Below are 27,210 nucleotides of genomic sequence, written 5' to 3' on the forward strand. Positions count from 1 at the left end.
CGGCCACCTACGACGACGAGACGACACGCGGAGCAGCAGCAGCAACAACGTAGCAGGCAACGGAGTTTGGGAGCATGTCCACGGCGCACACCGCACACCGCTTCAGGGACAAAAGTCAGTGCTGACGCGTGGAATCGACGCGCAGCATCCTCGACGGAGTTTGAATTATCAAGAACGAGGGGTTAATTAAATATAATTACACGTCATTAATTCTCCCAAGTGTCACGCCTGCCATCTGTCCCTGGCCCTTGGTTCGCGTGAGTGTTCTTTCCAATGTCAACAAACGGCCTCGAGACGACTGCATCTTGTTGTTGTCTTTTGTGTTTATGATCAAGACCTGGCAACTACACAGACAGGCACTCTGGTCATTCGCTCTACCCAAACAAACACTCCTCGCTCGTTATTCAAGGGCACACAGAACATACCTCACTCCATTCCCACTCCACCAACCCCTGTTTCGACGGCCGTACACAATGTCGGACAGTGAGGGCTCCGACTTTCGCATCGACGATGGCGACTCGGACGCCTTTGTCGCCACCCCGGCCAAGGCCAAGAAGGCTCCAGTTAAGAAGGCTGCTGCCCCCAAAGCTACAAAGGTATGCATGGCCATGTCATCAGCTCCTTGGTCAACACCACTCACATCATCCCGCAGCCTGCCGCTGCCAAAAAGGCGCCAGCCAAGAAGGCCCCTTTGGCGTCCAAGAAGAACCTGCCCAACGACTCTATCACGGAGGATGATGTTTCCAGCGCTACCTCCACACCTATGAAAGCAAAGGCCCCGGCCCAGGTCGAGGAAGATGATGACGACCTTCCCAAGGCGAACAAGAAGACGGCTAGTGAGATGTACCAGAAAGTAGGTTGCGCAGCCTCGAGCGTGATGGAGAGGAAGCTGCTAATGGTTGTTCACTAGCTTTCGCAATTGGAGCACATTCTCAAGCGTCCCGACACGTACATTGGCTCCATCGAGCCCGTGACGCAGCCGATGTGGGTCTTCAACTCGGAAACCAAAATGATGGAGAATCGGTATGTGCAAACGTCATGAGTAACAAAGTCTGATCCTCCGAAGCCCAATCACCTACGTGCCCGGTTTCTTTAAGATCTTTGATGAAATCCTTGTCAACGCTGCCGACAACAAGGTACGCCTGCAACTTGTTTCTGTGGTGTAACGCGCTAACTCGGGGCGTCAGACCAACGACCCCACGCAAGACTCCATCAAAGTCGAGATTGACCGCGAGAAGAACCAGATCTCGGTCTGGAACAACGGAAAGGGTATTCCTGTGGAAATCCACTCCAAGGAAGGGATTATGATCCCCGAGCTGATCTTCGGTCACCTGTGAGTCGTGGCCTCTCGCGTTGGTTGCCGGGCTAATATCGTACCAGCTTGACGTCGAGCAACTACGACGATGACCAGAAGAAGCTTACCGGTGGTCGAAATGGTTACGGTGCCAAGCTCACCAACATCTACTCTCTCGAGTTCAGTTAGTGCAGCCAGGCGTTGCGGTTGCAGAGCTGACAACGACAGTCGTCGAGACTGCCGACAAGGTCAATGGCAAGAAGTACAAGCAAGTCTTCTCCAACAACATGGGAAAGAAGGCAGCCCCGAAGGTGAGTTGGGCTGAGCCCGCGTCTTTTCATGGGCTGACTCTTGCAGATCCTAGAAAACAAGAAGGGCGAGGAGTGGACCAAGATCACCTTCACCCCAGACCTGGCCCGTTTCGGCATGAGCAAGATCGATGACGATACCTACGCCCTGCTGCTCAAGCGCGTGTACGATGTCGCAGGTACCGTCAAGGACATCAAGGTGTTCCTGAATGGCGAACGCTTGAAGATCAAGGGCTTCAAGCAGGTATGTCCAGCGAACCGTTGGCAGCGCTAACTGGCTTAGTACGTTGAAATGTACCTCGCCGCAGACTCTGCCGCCCAAGGAGAAGGCGGCATCGCGCCCGCCAAGCCTACTGTTGTGTACGAGGCCGCAGGCAAGCGCTGGGAAGTCGCGTTTGCAGTCTCAGACGGCGAATTCAAGCAGGTCTCGTTCACCAACTCTATCGCTACTACCAAGGGTGGTACCCATGTGGACATGATCGCCACACAGCTGGCCACCAAGCTGTAGGTCCCGTGGACTTGAGCCAGAAGCGAGAACTAACCATCGACAGCCTGGCCTCAGCCACCATGAAGAAGAGCAAGACCAACCTCAAGCCCTTCCAGCTCAAGAGTCACATGTGGCTGTTCATCAACGCGCTTATTGAAAATCCGTCGTTCGACTCCCAGACCAAGGAGACTCTCACTCTGAAGAGCTCCGCATTTGGTAGCAAATGCGAGCTGTCCGAGGAGTTTGTCAAGAAGGTTTCAAAGACCAGCATCATCGACAACGTGTTGAGCTTTGCTCGGTTCAAGCAGGAGCAGGCTCTCAAGAAGACTGATGGCTCCAAGCGCTCTCGGTAAGTCCCTATGCCAATCAACATCTGACGCGCGTAGCGTCGGCGGAATCACCAAACTGGATGACGCCAACTGGGCGGGCAGTCGCAAGGCGGACAGGTGTACTCTTATCCTCACAGAAGGAGACTCGGCCAAGACTCTGGCAGTTTCAGCCCTCAGTGCGACTCCTGACGGCCGTGACGCCTTCGGTGTTTTCCCTCTCCGCGGAAAGCTTCTCAACGTTCGCGATGCTAGCCACGACCAGATCATGAAGAACGTTGAAATTGAGAATCTGAAGAAGATTCTCGGTCTCAAGCACAACCAGGTGTACCAGAGCGTCGACAGCTTGCGTTACGGCCAGTTGATGATCATGACCGATCAGGTGAGGTACATTAAAGCGTTTCCAGCTCAATCCACTGACCATATTTCTAGGATCACGACGGTTCTCATATCAAGGGTCTTATTATCAACTTCCTCGAGAGGTTCTACCCTTCCCTGCTTCGTCTGCCCAACTTCCTGGTGGAGTTCATTACACCAATTGTGAAGGTGAAGAAGGGGAAGCAGGATCTGGCGTTTTACACGATGCCTCAGTACGAGGAGTGGAAGGAGCAGAACAACGGCGGTCGCGGCTGGGACAGCAAGTACCTCAAGGTGAGCGTGCCGTGCTGTGTTGCGAGCACGCCAATCTGACTGTCCATTAGGGTCTTGGTTCCAACGAGACAAAGGACGCTGTCAAGTACTTTGCCGACCTGGACAAGCACCGTCTGTCATTCGACCCCATCAAGGCGGAGGACCAGGCCCTCATCGACATGGCTTTCAACAAGAAGAAGGCCGACGACCGCAAGGAGTGGCTGCGCCAGTTCAAGGCAAGTCTATTCCAGAGGAGACCTTCACTGACAACCGTAGCCCGGCACATACCTTGACCATGACATCAAGCAGATCCCAATCTCCGACTTTGTCAACAAGGAACTCATCTTGTTCTCCATGGCGGACAACATTCGTTCCATCCCCTCGGTTGCAGATGGTCTCAAGCCGGGTCAGCGCAAGGTGATGTTTGCCTGCTTCAAGCGCAATCTCGTCAAGGAAATCAAGGTCTCGCAGTTGTCTGGTTATGTCGCCGAAAACACAGAGTACCACCACGGTGAACAAAGCTTGCACTCGACCATCATCAGCCTGGCGCAGAGCTTTGTGGGTAGCAACAACATCAACCTTCTCGAGCCGAATGGTCAGTTCGGCACGCGTATGCAGGGTGGAAAGGACGCGGCCAGCCCTCGTTATATTTTCACCAGCATCTCGCGCATGACTCGAGCAGTGTTCCACCCAGCGGACGACGCCCTCCTGAACTACCTGGTGGAAGATGGCCACCAGATCGAGCCTGATTTCTACTTGCCCACTGTCCCAATGGTCCTCATCAATGGCGCAGACGGTATCGGCACCGGATGGAGCACTTCCATCCCCAACTACAACCCTGTCGACGTGGTTGACAACCTGAAGCGTCTGATGAGAGGGGAAGAGCTGGCAGAAATGGAGCCGTGGTTCCGTGGCTTCAACGTGAGTTGCCACTCTCCCACAACGAGCAAGCTAATGAAGCGAATAGGGTTCGATTGAAAAGATCGAGGCCAACAAGTACAAGGTCAGTGGCATTGCCACCAAGACTGGCGATACGACAATCGAGGTCACCGAGCTTCCCGTCCGCAAGTGGACACAAGACTTCAAGGAGATGGTCGAGGAGATGACAGCCGGAACGGACAAGGTCCCGAGTACCATCAAGGTCAGTTCCGTAGCCAAGCCCTCCCTTCCAAAAGCATGTTGCTGACTCTTCCAGGACTACGAGGAGCACCATACCGATCGCCGTGTCCACTTCAAGCTGCAGATGAGGTCTGACGCTGCCATGAAGGCTGCTGAGGAGGAGGGCTTTGAGAAGCGCTTCAAGTTGTCAACCACCCTCAGTACCAACAACATGGTTTGCTTCGACCTCCACGGCAAGATCAAGAGGTACTCTTCGCCCGAAGAGATCCTGACGGACTACTACCCGAAGCGTCTCGAGTACTATGGACTTCGCAAGGTGAGGGCAATGAGATTAAGGCCCAAAGGGGTGCTCACACTTCTCAGCAACATCTGGCCGACGAACTTAACAAGCAGTTCGAGCGGCTGTCTAACCAGGCGCGTTTCGTTCAGATGATTATCAAGAAGGAGCTGGTCGTGTCAAACAAGAAGAAGGCTGTCATTGTCAAGGAGCTGCGAGAGCTCAAGTTCCGCCCATTCCCCAAGGGCGGAAAGCAGGCTTCGTCGGAAGGAGAGACAGAAGCAGCTCTTGAGGAGGACGAAGACCAGGGATCTGACAACGACTATGATTACCTGCTTGGTATGGCCATTTGGAGCTTGACGACCGAGAAGGTGGGTTTACCTGCTGGGAGTACGAGCGTCGCGCTAACCCTTTCTCCTTCAGGTCAACAAGCTTCTGGCCGAGCGCGACGTGAAGGAACAGGAGCTCATCGAGCTCTTGAAGCTCAGCCCTCAAGACATTTGGACTCACGACCTGGACAATTTCCTCCTCGAGTGGCAGGTATGTGTCGGACGGTGGCTGTGATCGGCCTGGTGCTGACCTTCGAAGCGCTCCCTCGAGCTGGATGAGGCCATGGACAGGCTCACCAAGCCAAAGACCAAGGCTGCCCTCAAGAATGCGACCAAGGCGCGCAAGCGGGCCAAGGGCGAGGAGACGGATGATTCAGACGACGATTTCGTGGTCAAGACTGAGACGAAGCGTCGCGCTCCAGCGAAGCCTAAGGCTGCTGCTGCGAAACCCAAGGCAGCCACCTCCACCGCCGCGACCTCCCTCGCGCCAACGACAACTGTGTCAGCCGCCACATCCGTGGTACCTTCTGCCGTTACCTCGCCAGGCAAGCGCGATAGCACAAATGTGTCGGACAGCTCAGACTTTGACGATAAGCCACCCGCCAAGAAGACGGCCACAGGCAGGGCAGCCAAGCCTAAGCCCAAGCCGGTGACCATCGACATTGACGACTCTGATGACGACAGTGAGTGTCTCGGCGTACTAGTTTCGCTCCATGCTGACAGGCGCGCTGTAGTCTTCACCGCTCCTGTTGCCTCGGCAGTCTCATCCAAGCCAGTGTCAGCCGCGTCGAGCTCCAGGTCCGCCCCGAAGAAGGCAGCCGACCTGGGAGGTGATGACTCGGGTGACGAGATCCTTACGAAACCCAAGGCAAAGGCTGCGCCAAAGAAGAGGGTGTTAAAGAAAGCGGCCTCCGATGGTGACGACGACATCGATGTGCTCAGCTCGTCAAAGGCCAAGAAGCCAGCTGCCAAGGCAGCGGCTAAGCCCGCACCCAAGAAGCCAGTCGCGAAGGGCAAGGCGAAGAAGGACGAGTCGGATTTCGATGAGAGCGACTCGTAAGTCATGAGACACAGCCCATTGGTGGCTGAGCTGATCCCTCCTCAGCGATGTCGTTGCTGCGGCGCCTCCTCCGCGTACTACAGCTCGAGCTGGTCGGACCGCCGCGGCCAAGAAGACAACATATGTTGACCTTTCCGACTTGGACGACGGCTCTGATTGAAGTGCGTGGCGTTGATGGTGTTGAGCGAGCATTCGACTGTTGCAAGTGTGTGATATTTTCTGTATACCAAAGGTACATGGCATTGCCATGCAAATGTTTCCTGTCTCCTCTGTCTCCTGGCTAGGTCATCGATAATGCATCGTCGCCTCGCTCACACACTACGAATAAAGGGGCTGCTGTGGTAAGAGAAGCTGTCATCTATCGTCCCTGGCCGGCACCGCCAGCACCACCTCCGCCCATGAACTGCTGGGCACTTTACGATGTTAGCGTTTCGACAAGGCCGCACGAGGACCGTAACTTACAGGTCGCGCATGGCAGGGTCCTGGGCGAGAGCGTTGAAGTCGGGCATGCCGCCGCCGCCCTGCATGTTCTCGGCCATCTGACGAAGCGCAGGGTTGGCCATGAGGCGCTCCAATCCGCCGTTGGACATCATCTGCTGAGCCCTGTCCGTGTCAGCTCCAGCTACCTCGCGTACCATTCAATAGTACTCACATGGCCATCATCTGGGGGTTGCGCATCATCGAAGCAATGTCCGGCATGCCGCCGCCGCCGGCGCCGCCGAGCATGCTGGCAAGCGACGAGAGGTCGGGCATGCCGCCCGCACCACCGGCGCCAGCAGCTGGCGCAGCCTCGCGGAGGTCGGAGGGGGCCTGCTCGGCGAGACGGGTCTTGGCCGTCGCGAGCGAAGCCTTCATGTTGGCGTTTGTGGGGTCGATCTTGAGGCCGTCCTCGTACGCGTCGACTGCCTTCTGGTAGTTTCCGAGGGAGAACTCGGCATGGCTGTGTGTGTGTGTCAGAACCGCCCGCCAAACAAACCGCCGCGCAGGCCCAGACTTACGCCAGGCGGGAGTAGCCCTTGGAGAAGTTGGGGTCAAGGTCGATGGCGCGCTCGGCGTCCTCGGCCGCCTGCTCGTGCTTGCCGAGGGCTCCCCAAGCGGCGGCACGGTTCGAGTAGAAGACGGGGTTGGGGTTGAGCTTGATCGCCTCGGTGTACTTGTCAATGGCAGCCTGGTGCTGCTTCTTGGACATCAAAGCGTTGCCCTCGGCCTTGAGCGTCTCGGCCTTCTTCTTGTCCTCGGCATCGGATGCTGCCGACGAAGCAGCAGCAGCAGCGGCAGGGGCAGGGGTAGCAGCAGCAGAGGCGCCGGCGCCGGCGCCAGTGTTCTTGCTCCTCGTCTTGGCGAGCACGTCGAGCAGGTTGAGCAGGCTAGCAGGCTTGATCGAGTACGCTGCCTGGTCCTCGGCCGAGTCTGGGTCCACGCCAAACGACTCGGCAATGCACTGGACTGTGATGCGTTAGATATGGCTTTCAGGCATTGCCATAGTTTGTTCTCACTCGCAACCTCCATGCTCTCCTTGTCGTCCTCCTTCACGGTACCGTCCTCGGACGAGGTACGGAGGAAGTCGATGCTGAGGGGTGAGCCTGACTGCAAAGGCGTTTATCGCTTACATGTTGAAGGCGAGCTGCTTTTTCCTTGCGTCCGCCATTGTAGTGATGTTGTTGGAATGGAGGGTGTGAGTTGAGTTGAAAGAGGCAAAAGTCGGACAGAGATGGGTCTTGCACGAGGAGTAGATGCTGGAAGGTTGGTTGCGCCTCGTCAGTGTGGACCCCGCACTGTCATAAGCGGTCGGTCCGACGAATCCACGCATCCACGTGGTGGCCCATCGAACTATCTCTCCGCCGTTCAAATCGATCCTCTGGCGTCGAGCAATGTACACAAGTAAATGTTCACATCATGCATGGTACAGAAAGCAGGTTACACGGTTCACGTCTAGGCAACAATCTACTGTATAAGCATCCTCAGCTGTCCTCCTCAATGGCCGACTCGGCCACCTCGTCAGGTGCTGGCATGTGCTGAGGAAGAACACCATCGTTCTGAAGAATCAGCCCAGGTGTTGCAAGATCAACCGTCGCCATTTCAATACTCACAATGAGGTGCCTCATAATGTCGCTCAAGCTGATCACGCCAACCAAGCGACCGGGCTGGGGGTCGTCGGCGCCAGCGACGACGACTAAGCGATGGACACGTCGAATCTTGATCAACGAGAACACGGCGCCCAGCGAATCCTTGGGATGGCATGTTACAACGCCCGGGAAGTCCAGCGCACGCTGCTTAAGCGCCTGGGCAATCGTAAAGTCCAAGGACTGATACGCGCCAAGCCGCACGAGGGTCTACGACATGTGTCAGGCGTGACAACCGGGAGATTGCGCCGCAACTCACAATAACGTCCACAGTCTCGTAAAGGTTGACCACCTTTCCTTCATCATCAACAATGGGAACGGCACTGATTCCCAGCTCGGAGAACATGTGAACGACGTCAAAGACGGTGGTCTGAAGCGTAGCAGTCGCAATGGGGTGGAACGGGTTCTCTGGAGTTGGGTCCTTGACGTAGGTTCCAATGCCCAGCTCTTGGACACCGGCTGTCAAGTACTGAGTGATATCACGACACTAAGATTATCAGCATGGTCTCCTGACACTTGCACTCACGTTCATGGCAATGAACTTGAGCACTCGGTACTGGGTCAAGACACTGATCACCACCTCACCGCCTGTCTGGGAGTCCTTGTCTATCAAGGGGAGACGACGGGCATGTGTCTGAATCAAGAACTTGCAGGCATCGATTAGGGGTTGGAGGGGATGAATGGAGAGCAGGGGTGGAGGGGGAACGTGCAGTTCGCGTTCAATGTCTGGTTGGTCAGCTCCTGTATACGAGAATCAGTGTACCTCTGAGGCTCTGCAGCCTGAACTGCTCCACATCGGCAGTTGCTCCTTCCCAACTCGAGGTATGGTAGTAGAACTGGATGAGATGAATGACATCTTGGACCGTGAACATGCCAGCAAAGGTCGCGCTGGTCGTGTTCCACAGAGGTGCAGACACGACACCTGATGGAGGTGAGCGCGGTCCTCGTGCAGTTTGGACGGCGGCGACTACTGACCGTAAAGTAACATGACGTCGAGGGCCTTCTTGACCTTCAGTTGACTGTCCAGGACAATCAAACGAAAGCTGACAGGGAAGACGTCATATGATGAACGCTCTTTGAGGAACGCACGGAGTGCTTCCAGCGCCTCATGATGGGTAAGGGGCTTGGAGGGCACAACTGGGGGGTGCGTAGCTCGTGAAGGTCGTCGAACGACACCAGTACCCGATGCAGATTGAGAGGATCGGCGACCGGCCCGCGAAATGGAAGGGAGGCGAGTTGGGCCATCGCCGCCGGCCGGGGCCGCTGAGGATGACAGGCTGGACATGATCTGGGAGATGGGTGGCCAAGGTCTGCCAAGTGACGACACTGGGCAAGGGCTTGAGGGTGGGTGGTGGTGTGGACGGAAAATAGAGTGCGGAATTGTGCCAAAAGGACGAAGAAGTGATGGTGAGACAAATGGAGGGGTTGTTGTTGTGATATGCAAAGCCAGCTGCTGCTTTGGTCGATGGGATTGAGAAAGAGAGTGTGGATGGGGAGGAGGTGTGCCGGCCCAGAGTGTGATGACGATCACGGGCGCGGAGGTGCAACTGTGTGGTAGGCAGCCAGTGGGCCAGGGACAGTGCTGCCAGACGCGTACAACCACAGCCGTTGCCCCTGGATCCCTCTTCCCCACTGCTGCCGCCACATCCCAATGGCTGTGGTGGGGCATATTTGGGTGAAATCGGTAATATACCGGTATTACAAAGCCACGCGGCGCGGAGTCACCCGCAGTGGTGGTGGGTGCAGCAGCCTGGCTGCTGCAGGCTCCAGGCTGCAGGCTGCAGGCTGCTGCTGCACCACTGCTCGCTCACTCCGCCTGTCCTATCACTGACGTCTCGTCACAAACCAAGCATCTCGGACAGACGAGTCAACCCACAGCGTCCAAGTGTTGTGCGGCCAACACAAACACCACTCTCTCACCGTCATCTCTTGAACCTCCCCTCTACCCCCTCGTTCAGAGAGCAACAATGTCCAGCCACCGCGGCGCTGTCGTCAACGACAAGCCTTACTCGGACCCCAACCCGTTGCCGACCTCGGTCCCTCATGTCGACGAGCTCGGCGTCACCTCGGCCCCATTGAAGAGCGCCGCCTTCTTCATCGGCGACTACTGCAAGGAGGTCAACGGCAAGTCGACAGCGGATCAAATACGGCAACAAGGCTAACCATTGCTCCAGAGGACTTTATGCTCTGCAAGAACGAGAACCGCGACCCCGCCCACTGCCTCGCCGAGGGTCGCAAGGTGACCCGCTGCACCCAGGAAATGTGAGCCTACTCTCCGTCTTGGTCTCCAGCTGGTGGACATCGCTGACGCGGGACTACAGCATTGGCAAGATCAGGGAAACCTGCCTCGCCGAGTTCGACGCTCACTGGAAGTGTCTCGAGAAGAACAACCAGGTGAGATTAGAGCGGCCAGCAGCACGTGCATGGTGTGCAAGTCTGACGCGTTCCGCAGTACTTCCAGGCGTGCAGGAAACCCGAGAAGGCTTTGAACTCTTGCGTGTTCACCAAGCTGGTGAGTCGAGCTGATACTGTGTGTCCTGTACACTGTCACTGACGTTGTTGCAGAGCCTGAAGAAGACCATCCCAGGATCCCCAGAAGGCCAGACCCAGGTCAACGAGAAGAAGTGGCCCATTTACACCACCGTGCAAAAGTAGAGAATAGGCATTATGCACAATGATACTGCAGAGACTGTGTGCGTCATGCTCTACAAACAACCACCTACTCATCGTCACGTTCGCTACGGAACCTCTTGCCCTCGTCCCCGTCTCGGCGCTCATACTCCTCGCTGCGGGCACGCTTGCTCCGCTCGGCGGCTTCTCCAGTGGGCACATCGGCGCCGGCCTGGCCAAGGCCGCCGATAGCAGCATACGTGTCGAACTGAACCTGCTGGCGAAGGCGGTCCTGCTCCTGCTGTCGTCGCTCCATCTCGAGACGCTGGTGTCCCCAGCCGCCGCGTCCGCTGTCGTATTCTTGCCTGAACTCGTCGCGAACCTGTCCACCACTCTTGCCTCGTCCAAACTGACGTCCCTCCTTGTACCCAGGGTCGAGGTCACAGCGGATGATCCTCTCGTCCAACTTGGTGCCCGAGATGTATCGCAGTGACGCAACGGCCTCTGAGTGGAGGTAGTACTCCACAAAGGCAAATCCACAAGGGGTTCTATCGTCAGCTTTCGTCTCTGGGGCAGGCCTACTTGTTATGGCGATCGAGACCCATGATGATCCTGTGCGGTTAGCTTGGGTACGCAGTCCACTTGCATACCTCTTGATGCCACCACCTTCTTCGGGAGATGCACATCCCGAGAACACTGTAAATGTATTAGAAAACTGAGACAAACGTAAATCCCGCATAGACGCACGCTCGTAGATCTGGGCTTCTGTGGTGTAGAAGCTCAAGTTGCCGACATAGAGCGTGGTGGAGGAAGACAGGAGGCGCCTCTCAGTCTCGCGGTCGAGCTGCTTTGGGTCAGCGTGTGTTGGCTTGTATTGCACGCGGCGCTACAGACCTCTGATTGACTGTCCTTGTAACTTGATGGGAGGTCTAGGGGTGCTACGACGTGGGACATTGTGGATAGGGGAGGAGTCAAGCACCGACTGTCAATGACGACCGCTGATAGACTTTGTTGATGAGGACGGAAATGGGAGGCAACTTGATTGATCGACCGTGGGAAAGTGAATGACCCAACGATGACGAGCGCTTTGGATGATGCCGGAGTCAGCACACGGCGCGGCCAGTTGCCCAGCCAGGTCGCACTCTTGTTGCGACGATCATTCAAAGCATTCTCCCTCCTTCTCTTTTCTTTTCTCAACCTTCACATCATGTCAGGCAATGACCCCAACCTCAGCGAGGCGGAAAAGGTAAGAACATCCAGCATGGGGTTTATCACGGAGCGGGAACTGACACCCTTGCCCTCAGATGCGCCTCAAGCGTCTTGCTCGTCTCGGTGCCCCAGCCCAGACTCAGCCGCAGCCTCAGGCGACAGACGCGCCGTCGACGTCGCAAGAGAGCCGCGAAGCCCACCAGCCTCCCTCTGCGTCGTCGCGCTTGCTCTCTTTGAACACCTCGTCTTCCTCGCAACCGTCTCCTTCGGCCGCGCCTCCTCCCAAGCCGCCTGTGGCGAAGCCTGCAACACCCCCCGTCAAGCCTACCCCACCTCCTTCCGCGCCACCTGTCAAGCGCCGCTTCCAGGCTTCTTCTTCTCCTGCTCCGAGTGCTCCACCCCGCACAGCCCCGGCTAGCAACCTTGTCGCTCCTACACTGAGCTACGACGCTTGGGAGGCTCGCACCGTCAGAAATGTCTTCTCCGTTACGCTCAAGGTATGTGCTACTGGGTGCAAGTGTGTTCCAGCCCTGACGACGATACCAGAGATCCGAGGCCGAAGCCAGTAACTGGAAGTTGTGCTGGCTGAAGGACCTCGAAGGCGAGATTAAGGAAGAGAATCCAGGTGAGCCAAATGACACTCGCAGCACGACGCTGACGGCGAAGGGAACCCAGCTGCTCTCAATGTAAACTTGGCACTCCGCGATAGGCTTCTCATTGCGAGGCTGTCCCTCGATCCCTCTACAATGGCCACATCGTAGGTTGCCTTCCGCTGATGACGTCCTAACCCCAACAGGGATGATCCCGACCAGCTCACGGTTCTGGCGGGACTGCCGCAGGACGAGACCGTTTTTGAGTACCTCACAGGGGCCTGGAAGCGCCTTTACACCGCCAACCGAGAGTTCAACAGACTTCAGTATAGCAAGGAGGAGAAGGCGAAATGGGTCGCCGCGTTTGATGAGCTTAAGCGGCTTATCATCTCCTACAGCGGAATGACACTGGAGGACCCTACCATGTTCCCGCAGCCCCCGAGGTGAGTTGACGGGGGTTATCGAAAGGATCAAGAATTGACCCGCTGTACAGTCGTCCTGTGGGACCTGCAGAGTTCCTTCCTCTTCTTCTCGGCGTCACTGCGCCGTCGTCCGGCAACAGTGACCCGCTGTCGTCGTCGACAGTAGTAGCTCAGAGCAAGGGTGCACTTGCTCAGTCAGACTTGGTGCCATTCCTCAACGACCTGGCTGCCGGCTTTGCGGACGGATCAATGGCTGATGTCATCACGCCAACCTTGAGCCTGTTCTTCCAAGAGTGGTTCAAAATCACCCCTACGCCGGACCTTCTCGGCAATGACTGGCGAAACTACCTTGGAGCGGTTTCCCTACTCGTGCAGGTCAAGCCAATTGCAGCTCTTGTGCGTACAGTAGTCGGGCGGCTTTTGTGGTGGCTGACAAAGCTGGACAGTTGCCCTCACTCCCAGTCTGGGTGGCTCCTTCTGTCACGGCCGCAAAGGTCGAGTGGCAGTCCCTTCTCGGTCCTCTGACGAGGCTGAGCGTCTTCCCTCGCGAGTTTGTGAGTTGCAGATGGTAGAAAAAATGTTGACCATGCGCAGCCAGAGATCTGGAAGGAGTACTTCTCAAACCCTACAGACCGGCAGACGGCCGACATCGATGCAAACAAGGCGAACCTCCGCCACAGTCTCGAGTATCTTCAAACTTCTCTGTTTTCCATCTACAACAGTATCATCCGCGCCTCCCCAGAGTCACGAGAAGGAGCTCTCGACTTCTTTGCTTTGATCGTGAAGCTCAATGCCAAACGCCAAGGCATGCAGGTGAGTTGGCGTACCCGCGACGCGTATCGTAGGCTAACCATTTCAGGTCGATCATCGTTCGGTTTCTTCAGATGGCTTCATGACCAACCTGCAGGCCGTACTACTGAAGCTGTTTGAGCCGGTCATGGACATTCAATTCTCCAAGGTGAGGCCACCGGTACCCACGTACCGCATGCTAAGCTGTTCAGATCGACAAGGTCGACCCAGAGTATTACCGCCACAGCAAGAGAATTGACATCACGGACGAGACCAAGATCAAAGCGACAAAAGAAGAGGCAGACGAGTTCTATGGTGCCGCCATGGATCTTGACTCGAAGCCGAACTTCATTTCAGACCTCTTCTTCCTCTTGAACGCTGTTCACCACCTCGGGTTGGGCAAAACAGTTGCGACCAGGGTCAAGGCTGAACGCAACATCTCTGATATGGAGAAGGACCTCAAACACCTCGAGTCGAAACGGGAGGAGTGGGCAGGAGTGAGTTGTCAATCACTGTCATAGCTAATCGCGCCAGAACCCGGCGATGCAAGCTCAAGGAGAAGCCCAAATCGCAAAGGTGAAGAGCGACATCGCGACTCTCCATGCGTCACTGCATGCCTACGACACCCAGCTTCTGGATCCCAGGTTGACGCGCTTGAATGTCACCTATTGTGGATTCCTCATGACTTGGCTCTTGCGAATGGCGGACCCGAAGCATCAGCACCCTCAGGTTCCCATTGCGTAAGTGTCAACAACAATTCAGTTCTCAGCTTGATTTATCTAATCCACATCTCAGCCTCCCTCTTCCAGCTGAAGTCCCTCTCCAGTTCCGCATGTTGCCGGAGTACCTCTTCGACAACGTTGTCGAGTACTACGACTTCCTTGCTCAGTATGTGTTGGGCTAGATCAAACAAACTAACATTCAGCCATGACCCCGACGCGCTCGACAATGCCGACAAGGACATCCTCATCACCTTTGTCCTCACCTTCCTTGCGCCCGGTTACGTGAACAACCCATTCTTGAAGGCGAAGATGGTATCAGTGCGTTGTGGTTCAGCGTGATTGCGACCTCTGACCGTTCAGATTCTGTCCAACGGACTGTATCCAGCCGGCTACCATAGGCGTGGACCCATGTTCGATCGCCTGAGTGTTCACCCGGTGTCGATTCAGTATCTCATGCCGGCGCTGATCCGTTTCTTCATCGGTGAGCTGACATGGCTATGGTTCAAACTGACAGGGAAGATGTCGAGATGACTGGAGGTCACACACAATTCTGGGGTACGTACATGTCGTCTGTTGCTATTCGCACGCTTACACATATTAGACAAGTTCTCCTTCAGGTAACGTCCCGTGCTGCCTACTCAGACACTGACCTGTGCTAGGCGCGATATCAGCCACATCATCAAGGCCATGTGGTCCAACCCCTTGCACCGCGAAGCATTTGTGAAAGCCAGACAGTGAGTGTCAGCAGGCACGGAAAGCAAGTCTCACCATCCGCAGCGACGACTTCGACATGTTCATCAAGTTTGTTAACATGCTGATGAGCGACACGACCTTCCATCTGGAAGAATCTCTCACCAACCTCACCAAGATCAACTCCCTTCGTGCCCAAAAAGCCGATGAAGCGTCTTGGTCAAGATTGGAGGAGGCGGAGCGCAACGACCTGGACAGCCAGTTGAGGCAGGCCGAGTCTTCCGCCCCATTCCACACCCAGGAGGGGCGCAACTGTGTAGAACTGATTCGGGACTTCACCGACACCACGAAAGAGCCCTTCCTCGTCGGAGAGATTGTGGATCGCCTGGCAGCAGTACGTCTTGAGCCTTTCCTCCCATGTGGAGTTTCGCTGATGAGAGCAGTCTCTTGACGAGAACCTTGTCAATCTTGTTGGCCCGAAGATGCAGGACCTCAAGGTGGCGGATCCGGACCGTTTCTCCTTCAAGCCGAAACCCCTCCTTGCCGCAATTGCCCAGATCTACCTCAACCTTGGGCATGAGGCCGACTTCATTCGCGCTGTTGCAAACGATCAACGTAGCTACACACCTGAACTATTCGAACGTTTCGCTCGTGTGCTCAAGAATCGTGCAATCATGACAGCTGCCGAGGTCGACGCCATAGTGAGCTTCTCCAACCGGGTGAAGGACGCCAAGGCGACTATCGAGATTGAAGACGAGCGAGAGATTCCAGACGAGTTCCTAGGTGAGTTTTGCATCTGCATCGAACTGCTCCTTGGCTAACAGTTCTCAGACCCTCTACTGGCTACATGTGAGTTTGCCTCGTGACCACCCTTTGGATGTCAAGTTGGCTGACTAGCTCTCAGTGATGAAGGACCCAGTGATCCTCCCCGTATCACGCGTAACTGTGGATCGCAGCACCATCCGCGCCGTCCTCCTCTCCAAGGATCTGGACCCGTTCAACAATGTCCCGTGAGTACAACCTGAGGGACCACGTCTCAATTTCTAACTCATGTGGCAGACTCAAGTATGAGGACGTCATTCCCGACGTCGAGTTGAAGGCCAAGATTGACGCTTGGATTGCTGAAGGCAGTGTCCCGGCCCAGGGCAGCGCGATGGATGTGGACGCATGAGAGGGCAACAATTGAAATGAGGAAGATGACTCCTGCCGATGGAGAGGCCCATCGGCGGTTGTAACTACAATGCATGGCCGTCCGCCGAGTTTATTAAGCAAGAAAGTCATCAACCCAAGTCATCATCTGTTATCATTTATTACGTGCATTATTACGGCCCAGGCACGGCTTGCATTTCCTTGACACGACCCCTCAGCAACTAATCGCAAGAATAGCACCGGCGACCCGACAATGTGACCAAAGCAGCCTAGCCTGCTGTGCATTGTACGATTATAGCTGGGCAGTAATGCAAGTGACCACGATGAGATCCAAAGGAGGAACGAGGCCCTCGTTGCGGTGAGCGGCGTAGCTTTCTCGGCTGCGACATGGCTGCGGTGGCACCCAGAAAGTCACGCATAAATTGATAGCTGTGCATGCAAGTGGACTTTTGTAATACGACAATGTTGTGGGCAGTGGACGCCGCCGCAGCTTAGGTCGAGGAGCGCGTTGCGAAGGCCAACAATCCCCGGCGGGTGTGAGGGGCATGAGCATGAGGGGCCAAGGGGTGGCGGGCGGGACCAGGGAAAATTACCGTGTCGAGAGCCGAGACTCTGGCCAGGATTGATTTCGAGCCTGAGTGATGCCCGGGACATGCGGAGGCTCCGAGGGCGAGTGCTCCTGCCTGCCTGCGGCTGCCTGCACCCAACAAGCGGCGTACGCACTGGCCTCCTCCATCAAGGGGCCACAGTTGCATCGTCGCCCCAGTGCCGCCGACATGCCTCGATGCCTCCAACTGGGATGCCAACCTGCCTGTCCCACTGCACAGGTCCCTCATCACTAGGCAAGCCTCCTTGCCTCAAACGCAGGTTAGCCACTCAGCCTATGCTGGTTGCCGCGTTCACATACGGAAATCAACAGCCGCCGTGACAAACCACCCAGCCAAACCCGCATCATGGCCGACTGTTTGTTGAGCTGATGGATGTTAGCGCCAACGAGAATACGTAATGCTCTTGTGCTGGGAGTCGCGGTCCAGTACTGCATTCCCTGGGCTACAAGGTCTGGCCCGCGCTGCCGGGTTTCCTCCGAACTGTGCACACCAAAGGGTAACATCCGGTGGTGGTGGTGGTGGTTATGTAGTGCAAGATCGTCCGACCTCTAGGCTGTGGTTGCCGCCCCTCTTGTTGGACACGCAGGGTACACGGAGGGAGGGAGACAGGGCAGCGGGCGGTTCGGGTCAAAGCCAAAGGGCCAGGCCCAGAGCGCCTCCTCCGCGCGCCTCCCCCCCTTGGCTGGCTGCCGCGCTGCGCCGCGCGCTGCGGGAGGCTACAGCGGTCACTCGTTTGCGCTCCCAAGAGGCACCGCAAAAAGGTACGTACCCACCCACCACCACGGATGGCAGCGCAACCAACATTGGAGCGCATGGTAGATTGGCATGCGACGGCTGTCCCTCACCGCCCGGGCTGCCGTACACACCTACGCAGTGCACGCAGCCGCGGTACGTATTGTTTGGCGTTGTGCATGGAGAGGCAGAGCGGGCTAGAGAGACGGAGAGAGAGTTCATGAGCCCTGTTTGTGGGTCAAGGCAAACGACTCCCAAAAGGAAAATCCAAGGGTCCAGCTGGAGTCGCGGCACAGCCAAGGTAATAACACCTAGCAGTGGTTTGGGTTTGGATCGAAGGAGCGACCCGACCAAGAGATCCGTCTTCGCTCAGTTGTCGGTGCCAACTCGTTCTTCGTTGCTTTGAGCTTTGTTCGTTTTTATCGTTTATCCTTATTGTTCATCTCTTTCTACACACACCTCCCAGTACACACCTCTATCACTCGGTCGCATCACGCTCTCCCAACTAGAGCCGTGTTGCCTTACTTGGCATTCTAATCTCGTTTAGTCGTCACCACCACCTTCCCCTCCATCGACGTCGCCTGGCCGACGGCAGCCATGCGCCTGTCGCTATGGGGACTAGCTTTCATCGTCGCCAGTGTCGGATCGGCAACGGAGCGGCATCACCACTCACACTCTCGCCCTCGCGGTCTTCCGCCTGAGCGACTGGCGCCATCGCCCATCCCCCGTCACCGACCACGCCAGGGATCCGGCGCTTCATTGGATGTTGAGACCTCGGCGACTGGTTCAGTCGAGCCTTCAACGTCCACCGAGAAGGGCATCATCACATTCTCGCCATCATCATCGGCTTCAGGTGATGGCGGCTCTCCAGACTCTGGGTCAGCAGTAGTCAGCTCGTCGGCGCCGACCTCGTCATCAACGGCGACGCGTGCAGACATTCCTCCTCCACAACCACCAACCCCTATTCCGACCTCGGCACCCCAGCCAGTTCCAACCCCCCTGGACGCACTCTCTTACTCCTTGTCCCAATCGTGCCTTCAATATGTCGGCACTTTGATCGCCCCGTCATCCAAGTTCATGACGTGCCTTCCTTTCTCTCTTCTCTTGTCCACTTCGTCGGCGTACAAGAATCAAGTGTCGGCCGCTACACGGTCCGGCAACTGGACCTTTCTCAACGAGCTCATCGCCTATACCAATTCGCCCCAGCCATCACCTGCTAGCTGTGACCAAACATTCAAATCGATCCTGACCGCGTTTGCCGACAAGGCAAACTGCGGCGGTGATCTAGGCGGTGGTCTGGCTGTGGCCAAGCAGGCTCAGAGCGGAATCGGCAACTACGCCGTGATGCGTACGGCGTCGGGTCTCGTCAATCCAAACACTGGTGTCTACTGTTACCTCGAAGCTCTGGCCAACGTGAAGCCAGACGACATGTACCTCTGGATGCTGCCTTCAGGAAATATGTGAGTGGGCTTGCGCACATGGCGGCTTGGCATTTGTGACTGAATGCCGCGGTTGTTTCGTGGCTGACACACGCGTGCAGAATCCCGACTACTTCCACTCCTACTTGTTCTCCCTGTTCTGGCCTCCTCATGAATCACTTTGCCGCCTGGACCGCCAACACCACCTCCTTGAACAGCACCATCGTCGCCTCGGCCGTCGCCACCATCAACGGTAAATGCGGCTCCTCATTCATTTCAACAACCCCAGTCGTCTCGTCCGCCCATTCCCGGAGTCGTCATGATGGACTCTGTCTCGCATTCCTGTCATTGCTCATTGGGGCTCTCTTGCATTTTTAGACGACCTTAGTAGTCAACTCTATGTGATTTATTGTATATTGCTTGACTATCCATCGAGGCTGGCCAGCTGTACGATCGACCAGTCTCCGGCGTCCTCGCCGTCGCTCGTGCTCGTCCCATCGGTGGTTGTGAGGAGGCCCTTGAGCTTGCTCTTGACATTGTGCACAATGCCAGCTCCGAGCACGTCGGCAATGGTCAGCGTCGAGTTCAAGCCATAGACCATGGTCGCGGCGTAGAAGAAGTTTGCGTTTCCAGTCCCCGTCAGAAGCCACAAGGAATGCAGCAGCGGGAGGAGAATGCTGGTGTAGAGGTGGACCGTCAACGACAGGAGAGGGTGCTGCAGATCTTTTGAGCGGTTAGCTATGAAGACAATCAAACGAAGCTGAGACACACTGGCGATGATCTCGGGGAAGCACCCGAGGAATCCGGCCCACAGCGCCATGTCACCGAGTGTGGGGTAACTCTTCCATGTGGAGATCGCTCCGAGCTGGATAAGCAGGATGAACGCCGGATCGTCGAGACGGAGACAGAGCGGGGCGACGTAAATCGCCAGATGAAACTGTATCGTTTGAGCAGTGTCCAGAGTGGAGGCGAGCATCGCTTGGGCACTCACCTGGAAGACTCCTTGAAAGAAGAGCCGGAAGTGGTCAAAGATCTCGGTGAAGAAGTACCACCACATGCCGACGTTTGGCGTCAGATCAGATGCTGTGAGGCTGGGCTGTGAGAAGGTGGCTACTACCTCACAGCGTGCACTTACACCAGCCCCCACGTGCGGGTTATCCAGCTCGTGCCCAGCACATTGACCGAGAAGAGGGTGAGACTTCCAAAGAAGGACAGGAATGCCGCCGTGTCGACAATCCAGCTGGTCCCCGAGGGACCGGAATACCTCTGTTGAACGAGGATGACAGCCGGCAGAAGGAAAAGCGGATACCAGGACGTCTGTGCAGCCACAGCGAGCGCTACCACTGATAACAAGTTCTGCCCTTCGCGTTGTTAGTCACGCTGACATTACCGCCTCGGCCGCGCCTCACCAGTGAAAGCTCCAGAAATGGCCGCCAGCGTAAGGACGTTGTCCAGGCTAGTTGTTGACCTCGCCAAACAGGAGAGCAGAGTATAGGGGTTGAACAAGTACCTGAGGAATGCGTGAGCAGAGGCTCCTCCGAGTACTAGGCTTCGACGCACAGAAGGGCAACGAGGTAGTCGCGGCTCGTGTCGGCAGGTGTCGTCTTGCTTGTCGAGGCGGCAGAGCGAGCTTGCCATACCCGGACGAGGAGAATACCTCCCAGCACGTCGGCCAACGACCACAAGACTGCTGTCAAGGCCCTCGAGTAGACGGGGATGATGTAAGAGAAGAAGAGGAGGTACAATGGCGACTGGTGGTTGCGGTCAGCCGGCGTTGCAGAAGCAGCAGCATTGCTGGCCAACATACGTGGTGGAATACGCCGCCCGCATATGGGTCAAAACCCGTATCTCTCAGAAACACCCCCTCGCTCACTAGGCATGTGTCAGAACGAGGTTGAACGGCGTGGCGGTACGGGTAAGGATACTCACGACTGCGAAACGATGTCAAGGGTGAAGTGAGCTCGGGTCGGCGTTCAAGAGCAGTGGATACTCCAGTAAAGGCGAAGAGGCCGAGTCGGAGCAGTAGTGCCGAACCTAGCACCAGCGCAAGCCGCCGGGGCTGAGGAATAGGCATGGCGGGCAAGGGCAAGATGAGCGACAAGAGTGAAGGAGACACAACAGTTGGAGGTGGTGTGCAGCCCTTCTGACTCTAAACGCGCTTCAACACTCGTCGCCATGACGCGTGGTCGGTCACTTGCTAGATGTGGCAAATTGGGTCCGCCCAACACAGAACTGCTCGCAATCAGTGACTGACTGGCTGCTCGCAGGCATCAATCATGGACTGGACGACGAGTGCAATCTTATGGCTCTATGCATGCAGCTATTCTAACTAGGCTGGCCCAGATCATCACCAAGTGCACCTTGCCCAAAGGCACTGGAGATTTCAGAGGGCAGCTATTAGCAATACGTACAAGCTGGCCGAGTCGGATCCACACATTCACAAAATCGGGTCGAGACATGGTGGGGAGGGGAAGTGGTTGAGGGGATGGATGGTATGGGGAGGGGATGATGCGGTTGAGGCTGGAATAGAGCCACCCATTAAGTGGAGGGGATGATGAGGTAGAGCACGTTGTCGAATGCCATATGAGGAACTAGATGCGTTGCCGTCCATGCAGCCATGCGAGTGAATATATGCTAAGCGATGGGTATTGCGGAAGGTTGTGACAGAAGCGTCCGGTATGCAATGAATGGAGGATTCAAGTCGGAGCTTAAGCCGCAGCAGCTTCCTCATCGAGCGCAGTGAATGCCCGCTCGAGCTTCATCTTAGGCGTGATTCGAGGCTCGCCATAGACGTCAATCTTATCCACCAAGGCGTCGATCTCGTCCTGCCCAAGGGAGAGACTGCGCATGAGGATGGCAATAGCCTTGAATGCCTGAGGGAAGTCGATCGAATCGTCGTCAAGCGTTGGCATGCGCGCCTCAACACTGCTCGGGTTAGTAAAATGTCTATTGTGTGTGGCGGGCATGACTTACCCCTTCTTGAGGTCCTCGGCGGTCGCCGCTTCGCTCTTGAGAGCAGCGGTCCATCCCCTGGCCACAACATCAGCATCGCGGATCTTGGCAATGCGGAAGACGTCCTCGGAAAGCTTCTCCGACAACAAGTATCGGAACTCGGAGGGGAGAGCACGGTAGTACTCGACAATGTCGTCGGGGTCGCGAGAGCCACCAGCGTCCTTTTCACCCCAAAGCTCCTTGAGGTCGACGCCAATCTTCTGCTTGGCCGCCTCCTCGGTCATGGAAGGAGTAGAGGCATCACCCTCAGCCTCCTCACCGTCGTCGCTCGCCTGTTCACCATCGTCGTCACCATCGTCGTCCGCGCCGGGAAGGGGCTTCGTGCGAGGAGCAAGGTTGAGCTTCCTACGCTGAGGAGCATCCGCGGCGTCGGCACCACTTGGCGCGGCGCTGTCGGTAGACTCGTTGAGGACGCCGAACATGTTGGTGGTAGACGAGTGACGGGACAAGGGAGGGGTGCTGCCAGCAGTACCGCCCTTCTTGTTGCGGGCAAAGACGCCCGAGGGACCGAAAGTCGGGGCACTGGGGAGCCCGGCAGAGCTGACGCCACGGCCGATCTGGGAGAAGTCCGTAGGGCGCTGGGGTGGTGGGCGGGCGCCGCCAGCACCACCAACAGACTGCCATTCTCCGGGCTGCTGAGGAGCTTCCCGTCGGGAGTGACCAGCACGCGAGCCGCCTCGAGAGATGGATTCCCGAGCAGCCTGAGCCTTCTCGGCATTCTCCCGAGCAGCCTGCTGGTGAATCTGAGCAATGGTAGTAGGAACCACCTCCTTTCTGGACTGCCACTTGTGCTTGCGGAGTTCGACAACATCCTATCCTTGTCAGTATTGTTCCTTGCGCATGAACGGCGTGACGTACCATGATCATGAAGCGGATACGCGATGACACGACGTCGTTGTTGAGGAGAATCTCCAAACGGTCGAACACTAAGTCCATGGACTTGGTCGACGCGGCATCGAATTGCTTGCCGACGGTGGTAAGAAGCTTGCAAGTAGACTCGAGGTCTTCCTCGTCGGGGTTCTCAACGTTGCCGAGCAAGCGGACAAGGCACTCTCTGATAACGTTCTTGGAGAGCATTTCAAGCTTGTAGAGCTCACCGATGAGCTGCACAAGACCGAGACCGCGACGCTTGGCCTTCTGAGCAGCATAGTACTCATCGCTCATCATGGGAGCCTCGCCGCCGTCCTTGACCTCCGCCGCCTCCGCCGCCTTGGCCTTGTCCTCCTCGCTCTTGGAAGCTGCCAATCGCGCAGCGTCCTCGCGTGCCCTCCAGCCAGCCTCGAAGTCGGCCTGGCAACGACCCAGGAGGTACTTGCGGAACAGGCTACCACCAGACACTTGCCTGCCTTCGATGACTTCGGAGACGTTGGGGTCCAGGCGATCCAGAAGCAAACGGCAGAGCTTGGCGTACATGGCCGACCAGTGGGCCTCGTCCGTCGACTTCTCGAAGACAAGCTTGATGACAAGCTTCAGGGTCATGCCGTCAGTCTCCTGGCTGGACTTGTTGGCCCACTCGAGGATCTGAGTAGAGATCGAGTCGAACTTCTCCTCCGTGAGCTTGTTGAGCAAGGCCTTGACCTTGCGCTCAATGTAGACAGGCGACGACTCGTCATTGCCAGCGGAGCGAGCGTTCACCCAGGCGTTGGCAGTAACGGCAAGCGGTGCGACATCGGGGTCGTTGACAACCGGGGCGGGACGCTTGACACGCTCACGCTTAGAGCCTGCCCTCGAGTTGGACGGGGCCATGTGGGGCAAGCCACCACCCTGGCTGGCAGTCCTGGTCATCGAACGGCCACCAGCACCGGGGTGCATGAGCGAGAGCTTGTAGCGCTCTTCGCTCGTGGTGTTGCTCGTGTTGCGAATGGACGAACCAGACGCGAACCCGAAGGAGCCCATGGCGTTCGCGAACCCACGTCCGCCAATGTTGCTGCCACCAATGCCACCCATCGCACCACGGTTGGCGGGGGGTAGGGAAGAGCGGCTGCCCTGGCGACGACCAAAGCCGTTCGAGGAGTCAGCCTCGAGGCCGATTTCCTCCAGAGGCGGCAGTGACTCTGGGCGCTCCTTGCAGACCTCCATGAACTGCATCAGGAAGTCGCGGTCGTAACGGAACTTGCCGGGCTCGCTGGTCGCATTGAGGTTGGCATTCTGCGGCTTCACAGACTCGGGGTACTCGACAGAGGCAAGGTCCTCAATAGGCTTGGCAGTACCGAGAGCAGAGGGCGTGGAGGGAGTGGCGATAGCTCCAGCAGTAGCGGACGGGCCAGGGGAGCCCTTGAGATCCAGAGTCGAGGGGGTCGAACGGCGACCACCGTTGATCGCACCCAGGGGCTTGGCTGGAAGGCCAGCAGCAGCCAAAGCTGGCGACGACAAAGGAGAGGCGACCGCAGACTGAGTCGTCGGCGTGAGAAGGGCACGACGAGGCTCCTCGGCAGGCTCGGAACCAGTAGGCGTTTCCGCCTGCTTCTCCACAACCTTCGAGGCCGCTTCAGGCTCCTTTTGGGCTTCAGAGCTGATCGGCTCCTCAGCCTTGGGCTCGGCGGCCTTGGGCTCGTCAACAGGTGCTTGGGTCTTAGCCTGCGGCAGGGGTGGTGAGCTTCAACTCTCGAAAGTCTGTGGGGAAAGATATGACTGTGACCGGTACCCACCTTGAGCTCCTCCTCCTTCGCCTTCTGCTCCTTCTCCTCCTGCTCCTTGGCCTTCTCCTTGGCCTCGAGCTCCTTAGCCTCGAGCTCCTTGGCGTCGGCCTCCTCCTTTGCCTTTCGCTCACGCTCCTCCTTGGCCCGGCGCTCGACGCGCTCCTTGCGCTCCTGCTCCTCCTTCTCCTCCTGCTCCTGAATCTTTTTGCGCTTCTCGTCTTCGGCTAGACGCGTCTTCTTCTGCTCTTCAGACTCGAGGCGAACGATGACAGGAAGGGCGGGCAGCTTCTTCTTGGGCGGTTCCTCGACAGTGGTCTCCGGTGTGGCGGCACCGCTGGTCGCCGAAGAAGTCGGGCCCTTGGCGGCAGCAGCGGCCTCCGCAATGTCGACCGTTGTTCCGTCTGGGCGAGAGAACTTGATGGCCGACTTGGCACGCGGCGTGAATGACATGGCGCCAGCAGAGAGCGAAGGCGTCTGAGGACCTTGGGATCCAGGGGTCACCTGCGGAGTGAAGGGAGTACCGGGCTGCAGAGGGCGCGAAGGCGTGCTCGGGAGGGGAGAGACGGACGTGTTGGAGGGGGTCGACTGGTGACCACCCACGAGGCTTTGAGGCCGGCTGGGAGGGGTCGGCATCGTGCTACCACCAGCACTGCCAGGCAGGTTAGCATTAGGAGGAGCAGGCGAGCCACCAAGCTGAGCCTGCGCAGCCCGGGGAGAGAGGGGAATGTTGGAGGGGTGCTGCTGCTGCTGAGGGGGCCACTGCTGCGCCATTCCGTACGGCGGCTGTTCGTAGTGGTGGTACTGGGCATGTCAGCAAAGCCCATCAATATGGTCATAATACGTACGAAGTATCCACCCTGGCCTGGGTACATGATGGGGTAGCCCTGTGCTTGGCCATGCGGGATGCCATACGGAGCCTGCTGGCCCATAAGAGGGCGAGCCACACCCATGGGCCCATTCACACCGGCTGGACGAACAGGCTGCTGGCTACCCTGCATCTGAGGCTGAGGGACACGGTAACCCTGCTGTGGAGGCACTTGACCAGGGAATTGGGGCTGGGCGGCACCCATCACTGGCGAACGAGGCTGACCGGGGATGCCCTGCGGGGGACGAAGGTGAGCCTGGCCAGGCAGTCCAGCCATGGGCTGGTACTGGTGAGGAGCAGCACCTGGAAGACCGTTGGCACCAGGGAACGAGCCGTGGGGAATGGACTGGCGACGATCTTGAATCGGAGAGCCGGCCTGCGGGAGCTGCGAAGGCGACGCCGAGCCCGAGGCGGCCGAGGGCTGAGGGTGGGGCTTGCCGGCAAAGAGCGAGTGCACATCCAGCTTCTTTTGAGGAAGGCCAGAGGGCACGCTCGAGGCCGCGCCGCCACTGGTGCGCCGAGGAGGGCGGATCATGGCAGCACCGGTCGCCGTCGTCTCTGCGTCAATGGAGCCGAACGACTTGACCGCATCAGCCAAGTGGCTCCCAGTGGCCGCAGGCGCTGCAGGCGATGAGGAGAGCAGCGGGTTGGGCGAGTCGACCGTGCCGAAGGCAAGATTTCCTACGGACGCATTGTTAGCAATCTGTCGTGTACTGGGGACAAAAGGGTGGGTCATGTGGGACAGTGGACTGAAAGGAGAGGACGTGCCCAGCGAGACGAGAGAGTTGGTACCCTCGCATGAGACGGTGGCGGAAGTGGAGAGCTCACCTCGAGGCTGGAAATCACCGTTGCCGCCGACCATCAAGTTGCCCCACTTTGGGTTGCCCCCGATGGACACAGGGGTGGAGCCGGTCAACTGGTCATTGGTAGTCGCTCCGTTGGGCGGAGTCGAAACGGCCGAGGGCACAGCTGAAGACTGGTTGGACGCCGCAGCAGGAGGGCCACGGGACCAGGCAGAGGTGTTGGGGGTAGTTGCTGAGCTGGCTGGCTGGTTTGGTGGAGTAGAGGCCTTGCTCATTTGCGTGTGTGTCTTGTGAGACGGTGTGGTGGAATGGAAACAGGCGTAGAGGGCGGAGGATTAGGCTTGAGTTGTTATATCGCCAACGGCTGCTGGCGACGTGTGCTGATTGTCTGGCAAGAATACCAGTCGACCAGAGAGATACCGGGACGTGTTACCTTTGGGCGAGGTAACAATGACGGACGGCAAATGAGGGGGGGTTTGTCTTCAACAAGGTGTGTTGAGAGACAAACTTTTTCGTGTTGGAATGATGGTGGCCACTCGATGATGAAAAGAGGGAGCCGGCTGGGGGGGAGAGGGGAAAGGGGAGAAATGCCCTATGCGAGTCCCAGGCGATGCGAGGGGCTCTTGCGATGAACGCTTTTTGGGAGGGGAGGGGGGGTGACAGAAGTCGAGAAGGGAAGAATGGATTGTGTGTCGGACACTGTATTAGTGTCCCCTTGGTGGTGAGAGAAGAAAGGAAAACCGGAATGGTGTGCGTGTGCAATGAGGGGGGGGTGAGGAGTGAGACGGGCGGGCGGGCGGGGGGAACGAGAGGGCAAACCGCCAGAGGGGGGGCACAGGGGCGGCAAGCGCGCGGCGGCGGCGGGGGCGGCGGGGGAGTGGTGGACGCTGACGGCCTCACTGGTTCAACTGGCTGCAAAACAGGCACGACACACACGCTCTACCAGCGTGCGTTTTGATGGACGGCAGGACAGGTAATGTGACCTAATTAGCGGAATCA

At 57.4% G+C, this 27,210-nt stretch overlaps 8 protein-coding genes across 8 annotated transcripts; 3 read left to right on the forward strand and 5 right to left on the reverse strand.

Moving 5' to 3' along the window:
• Nucleotides 1–6,110: 6,110 nt before the first annotated feature.
• Nucleotides 6,111–7,568, reverse strand: UMAG_10205 (Small glutamine-rich tetratricopeptide repeat-containing protein 2). Its single transcript, XM_062771226.1, has 6 exons — nucleotides 7,441–7,568; nucleotides 7,327–7,400; nucleotides 6,829–7,276; nucleotides 6,483–6,770; nucleotides 6,293–6,433; nucleotides 6,111–6,243 (listed from the first exon to the last, which is right to left on the reverse strand). The coding sequence occupies exons 1-6, from the start codon at nucleotides 7,476–7,478 to the stop codon at nucleotides 6,189–6,191; spliced, it is 1,044 nt and encodes a 347-aa protein (XP_062627210.1). The 5' UTR covers nucleotides 7,479–7,568; the 3' UTR covers nucleotides 6,111–6,188.
• Nucleotides 7,569–7,728: 160 nt separating this feature from the next.
• cbs2 (5'-AMP-activated protein kinase subunit gamma) lies at nucleotides 7,729–9,453 on the reverse strand. The gene is made up of 6 exons (XM_062771227.1): nucleotides 8,929–9,453; nucleotides 8,717–8,875; nucleotides 8,480–8,679; nucleotides 8,213–8,440; nucleotides 7,921–8,163; nucleotides 7,729–7,866 (listed from the first exon to the last, which is right to left on the reverse strand). The coding sequence occupies exons 1-6, from the start codon at nucleotides 9,236–9,238 to the stop codon at nucleotides 7,792–7,794; spliced, it is 1,215 nt and encodes a 404-aa protein (XP_062627211.1). The 5' UTR covers nucleotides 9,239–9,453; the 3' UTR covers nucleotides 7,729–7,791.
• A 344-nt stretch (nucleotides 9,454–9,797) lies between these two features.
• B1O14.280 (NADH-ubiquinone oxidoreductase 20 subunit) lies at nucleotides 9,798–10,642 on the forward strand. The gene is made up of 5 exons (XM_062771228.1): nucleotides 9,798–10,077; nucleotides 10,128–10,215; nucleotides 10,275–10,347; nucleotides 10,406–10,465; nucleotides 10,519–10,642. The coding sequence occupies exons 1-5, from the start codon at nucleotides 9,921–9,923 to the stop codon at nucleotides 10,606–10,608; spliced, it is 468 nt and encodes a 155-aa protein (XP_062627212.1). The 5' UTR covers nucleotides 9,798–9,920; the 3' UTR covers nucleotides 10,609–10,642.
• Nucleotides 10,623–11,537, reverse strand: Cbp20 (Nuclear cap-binding protein subunit 2). The gene is made up of 5 exons (XM_062771229.1): nucleotides 11,458–11,537; nucleotides 11,311–11,407; nucleotides 11,214–11,259; nucleotides 11,146–11,175; nucleotides 10,623–11,111 (listed from the first exon to the last, which is right to left on the reverse strand). The coding sequence occupies exons 1-5, from the start codon at nucleotides 11,515–11,517 to the stop codon at nucleotides 10,673–10,675; spliced, it is 672 nt and encodes a 223-aa protein (XP_062627213.1). The 5' UTR covers nucleotides 11,518–11,537; the 3' UTR covers nucleotides 10,623–10,672.
• A 208-nt stretch (nucleotides 11,538–11,745) lies between these two features.
• Nucleotides 11,746–16,236, forward strand: ufd2 (Ubiquitin conjugation factor E4). The gene is made up of 22 exons (XM_062771230.1): nucleotides 11,746–11,809; nucleotides 11,868–12,269; nucleotides 12,319–12,397; nucleotides 12,439–12,529; nucleotides 12,569–12,805; nucleotides 12,856–13,180; nucleotides 13,231–13,338; nucleotides 13,379–13,597; nucleotides 13,644–13,742; nucleotides 13,786–14,070; nucleotides 14,108–14,313; nucleotides 14,369–14,461; nucleotides 14,499–14,613; nucleotides 14,656–14,776; nucleotides 14,815–14,850; nucleotides 14,897–14,912; nucleotides 14,955–15,029; nucleotides 15,073–15,379; nucleotides 15,429–15,768; nucleotides 15,817–15,834; nucleotides 15,890–15,995; nucleotides 16,045–16,236. Exons 1-22 carry the CDS (start codon nucleotides 11,771–11,773, stop codon nucleotides 16,154–16,156), a joined length of 3,429 nt encoding a protein of 1,142 aa, XP_062627214.1. The 5' UTR covers nucleotides 11,746–11,770; the 3' UTR covers nucleotides 16,157–16,236.
• Nucleotides 16,237–17,874: 1,638 nt separating this feature from the next.
• Nucleotides 17,875–20,990, reverse strand: PIGU (Phosphatidylinositol glycan anchor biosynthesis class U protein). The gene is made up of 9 exons (XM_062771232.1): nucleotides 20,822–20,990; nucleotides 20,700–20,764; nucleotides 20,453–20,643; nucleotides 20,302–20,402; nucleotides 20,028–20,253; nucleotides 19,884–19,983; nucleotides 19,664–19,829; nucleotides 19,013–19,615; nucleotides 17,875–18,932 (listed from the first exon to the last, which is right to left on the reverse strand). Exons 1-8 carry the CDS (start codon nucleotides 20,964–20,966, stop codon nucleotides 19,317–19,319), a joined length of 1,293 nt encoding a protein of 430 aa, XP_062627216.1. The 5' UTR covers nucleotides 20,967–20,990; the 3' UTR covers nucleotides 17,875–18,932; nucleotides 19,013–19,316.
• LOC62_03G004713 (uncharacterized protein) lies at nucleotides 18,072–19,270 on the forward strand (the record flags this gene model as incomplete). The annotated part of the gene is made up of 2 exons (XM_062771231.1): nucleotides 18,072–18,934; nucleotides 19,015–19,270. 2 exons carry the CDS (start codon nucleotides 18,072–18,074, stop codon nucleotides 19,268–19,270), a joined length of 1,119 nt encoding a protein of 372 aa, XP_062627215.1.
• Nucleotides 20,991–21,186: 196 nt separating the features above from the next.
• On the reverse strand, nucleotides 21,187–26,952 carry tif471 (Eukaryotic translation initiation factor 4 gamma). Its single transcript, XM_062771233.1, has 6 exons — nucleotides 26,237–26,952; nucleotides 25,389–26,089; nucleotides 24,553–25,344; nucleotides 22,763–24,481; nucleotides 21,866–22,716; nucleotides 21,187–21,817 (listed from the first exon to the last, which is right to left on the reverse strand). The coding sequence occupies exons 1-6, from the start codon at nucleotides 26,484–26,486 to the stop codon at nucleotides 21,601–21,603; spliced, it is 4,530 nt and encodes a 1,509-aa protein (XP_062627217.1). The 5' UTR covers nucleotides 26,487–26,952; the 3' UTR covers nucleotides 21,187–21,600.
• Between the last annotated feature and the right edge of the window lie 258 nt (nucleotides 26,953–27,210).

The sequence above is a fragment of the Vanrija pseudolonga genome, chromosome 3, assembly GCF_020906515.1.
Source record: "Vanrija pseudolonga chromosome 3, complete sequence".
In the NCBI taxonomy this organism is placed as follows: Eukaryota; Fungi; Basidiomycota; class Tremellomycetes; order Trichosporonales; family Trichosporonaceae; genus Vanrija; species Vanrija pseudolonga.

Bases quoted from the DNA above. Each gene is read 5' to 3' on its own strand.
- tif471 (XM_062771233.1), bottom strand. From the start codon at position 26,486: ATGAGCAAGGCCTCTACTCCACCAAACCAGCCAGCCAGCTCAGCAACT. The intron at 26,090-26,236 runs GTGAGCTCTCCA...ATGCGTCCGTAG, and splicing joins CGGTGATTTCCAGCCTCGAG to GAAATCTTGCCTTCGGCACG. The intron at 22,717-22,762 runs GTACGTCACGCC...TGACAAGGATAG, and splicing joins GTATCCGCTTCATGATCATG to GATGTTGTCGAACTCCGCAA.
- B1O14.280 (XM_062771228.1), top strand. From the start codon at position 9,921: ATGTCCAGCCACCGCGGCGCTGTCGTCAACGACAAGCCTTACTCGGAC. The intron at 10,216-10,274 runs GTGAGCCTACTC...GCGGGACTACAG, and splicing joins ACCCGCTGCACCCAGGAAAT to CATTGGCAAGATCAGGGAAA. The intron at 10,348-10,405 runs GTGAGATTAGAG...CGCGTTCCGCAG, and splicing joins GTCTCGAGAAGAACAACCAG to TACTTCCAGGCGTGCAGGAA.
- UMAG_10205 (XM_062771226.1), bottom strand. From the start codon at position 7,478: ATGGCGGACGCAAGGAAAAAGCAGCTCGCCTTCAACAT. The intron at 7,277-7,326 runs GTGAGAACAAAC...AACGCATCACAG, and splicing joins GGAGAGCATGGAGGTTGCGA to TCCAGTGCATTGCCGAGTCG. The intron at 6,244-6,292 runs GTAAGTTACGGT...AACATCGTAAAG, and splicing joins GACCCTGCCATGCGCGACCT to TGCCCAGCAGTTCATGGGCG.
- ufd2 (XM_062771230.1), top strand. From the start codon at position 11,771: ATGTCAGGCAATGACCCCAACCTCAGCGAGGCGGAAAAG. The intron at 13,743-13,785 runs GTGAGGCCACCG...TAAGCTGTTCAG, and splicing joins TGGACATTCAATTCTCCAAG to ATCGACAAGGTCGACCCAGA. The intron at 15,030-15,072 runs GTGAGTGTCAGC...CACCATCCGCAG, and splicing joins GCATTTGTGAAAGCCAGACA to CGACGACTTCGACATGTTCA.
- cbs2 (XM_062771227.1), bottom strand. From the start codon at position 9,238: ATGTCCAGCCTGTCATCCTCAGCGGCCCCGGCCGGCGGCGATGGCCCA. The intron at 8,876-8,928 runs GTCAGTAGTCGC...CACCTCCATCAG, and splicing joins CGACGTCATGTTACTTTACG to GTGTCGTGTCTGCACCTCTG. The intron at 8,441-8,479 runs GTGAGTGCAAGT...TGATAATCTTAG, and splicing joins TCAAGTTCATTGCCATGAAC to TGTCGTGATATCACTCAGTA.
- PIGU (XM_062771232.1), bottom strand. From the start codon at position 20,966: ATGCCTATTCCTCAGCCCCGGCGGCTTGCGCTGGTGCTAGGTTCGGCA. The intron at 20,254-20,301 runs GTGAGGCGCGGC...AACAACGCGAAG, and splicing joins CATTTCTGGAGCTTTCACTG to GGCAGAACTTGTTATCAGTG. The intron at 19,984-20,027 runs GTAAGTGCACGC...CTCACAGCCCAG, and splicing joins ACCCGCACGTGGGGGCTGGT to CCTCACAGCATCTGATCTGA.
- Cbp20 (XM_062771229.1), bottom strand. From the start codon at position 11,517: ATGTCCCACGTCGTAGCACCCCTAGACCTCCCATCAAGTTACAAGGAC. The intron at 11,408-11,457 runs GTCTGTAGCGCC...GACCCAAAGCAG, and splicing joins ACAAGGACAGTCAATCAGAG to CTCGACCGCGAGACTGAGAG. The intron at 11,260-11,310 runs GTGCGTCTATGC...ATACATTTACAG, and splicing joins AGAAGCCCAGATCTACGAGC to TGTTCTCGGGATGTGCATCT.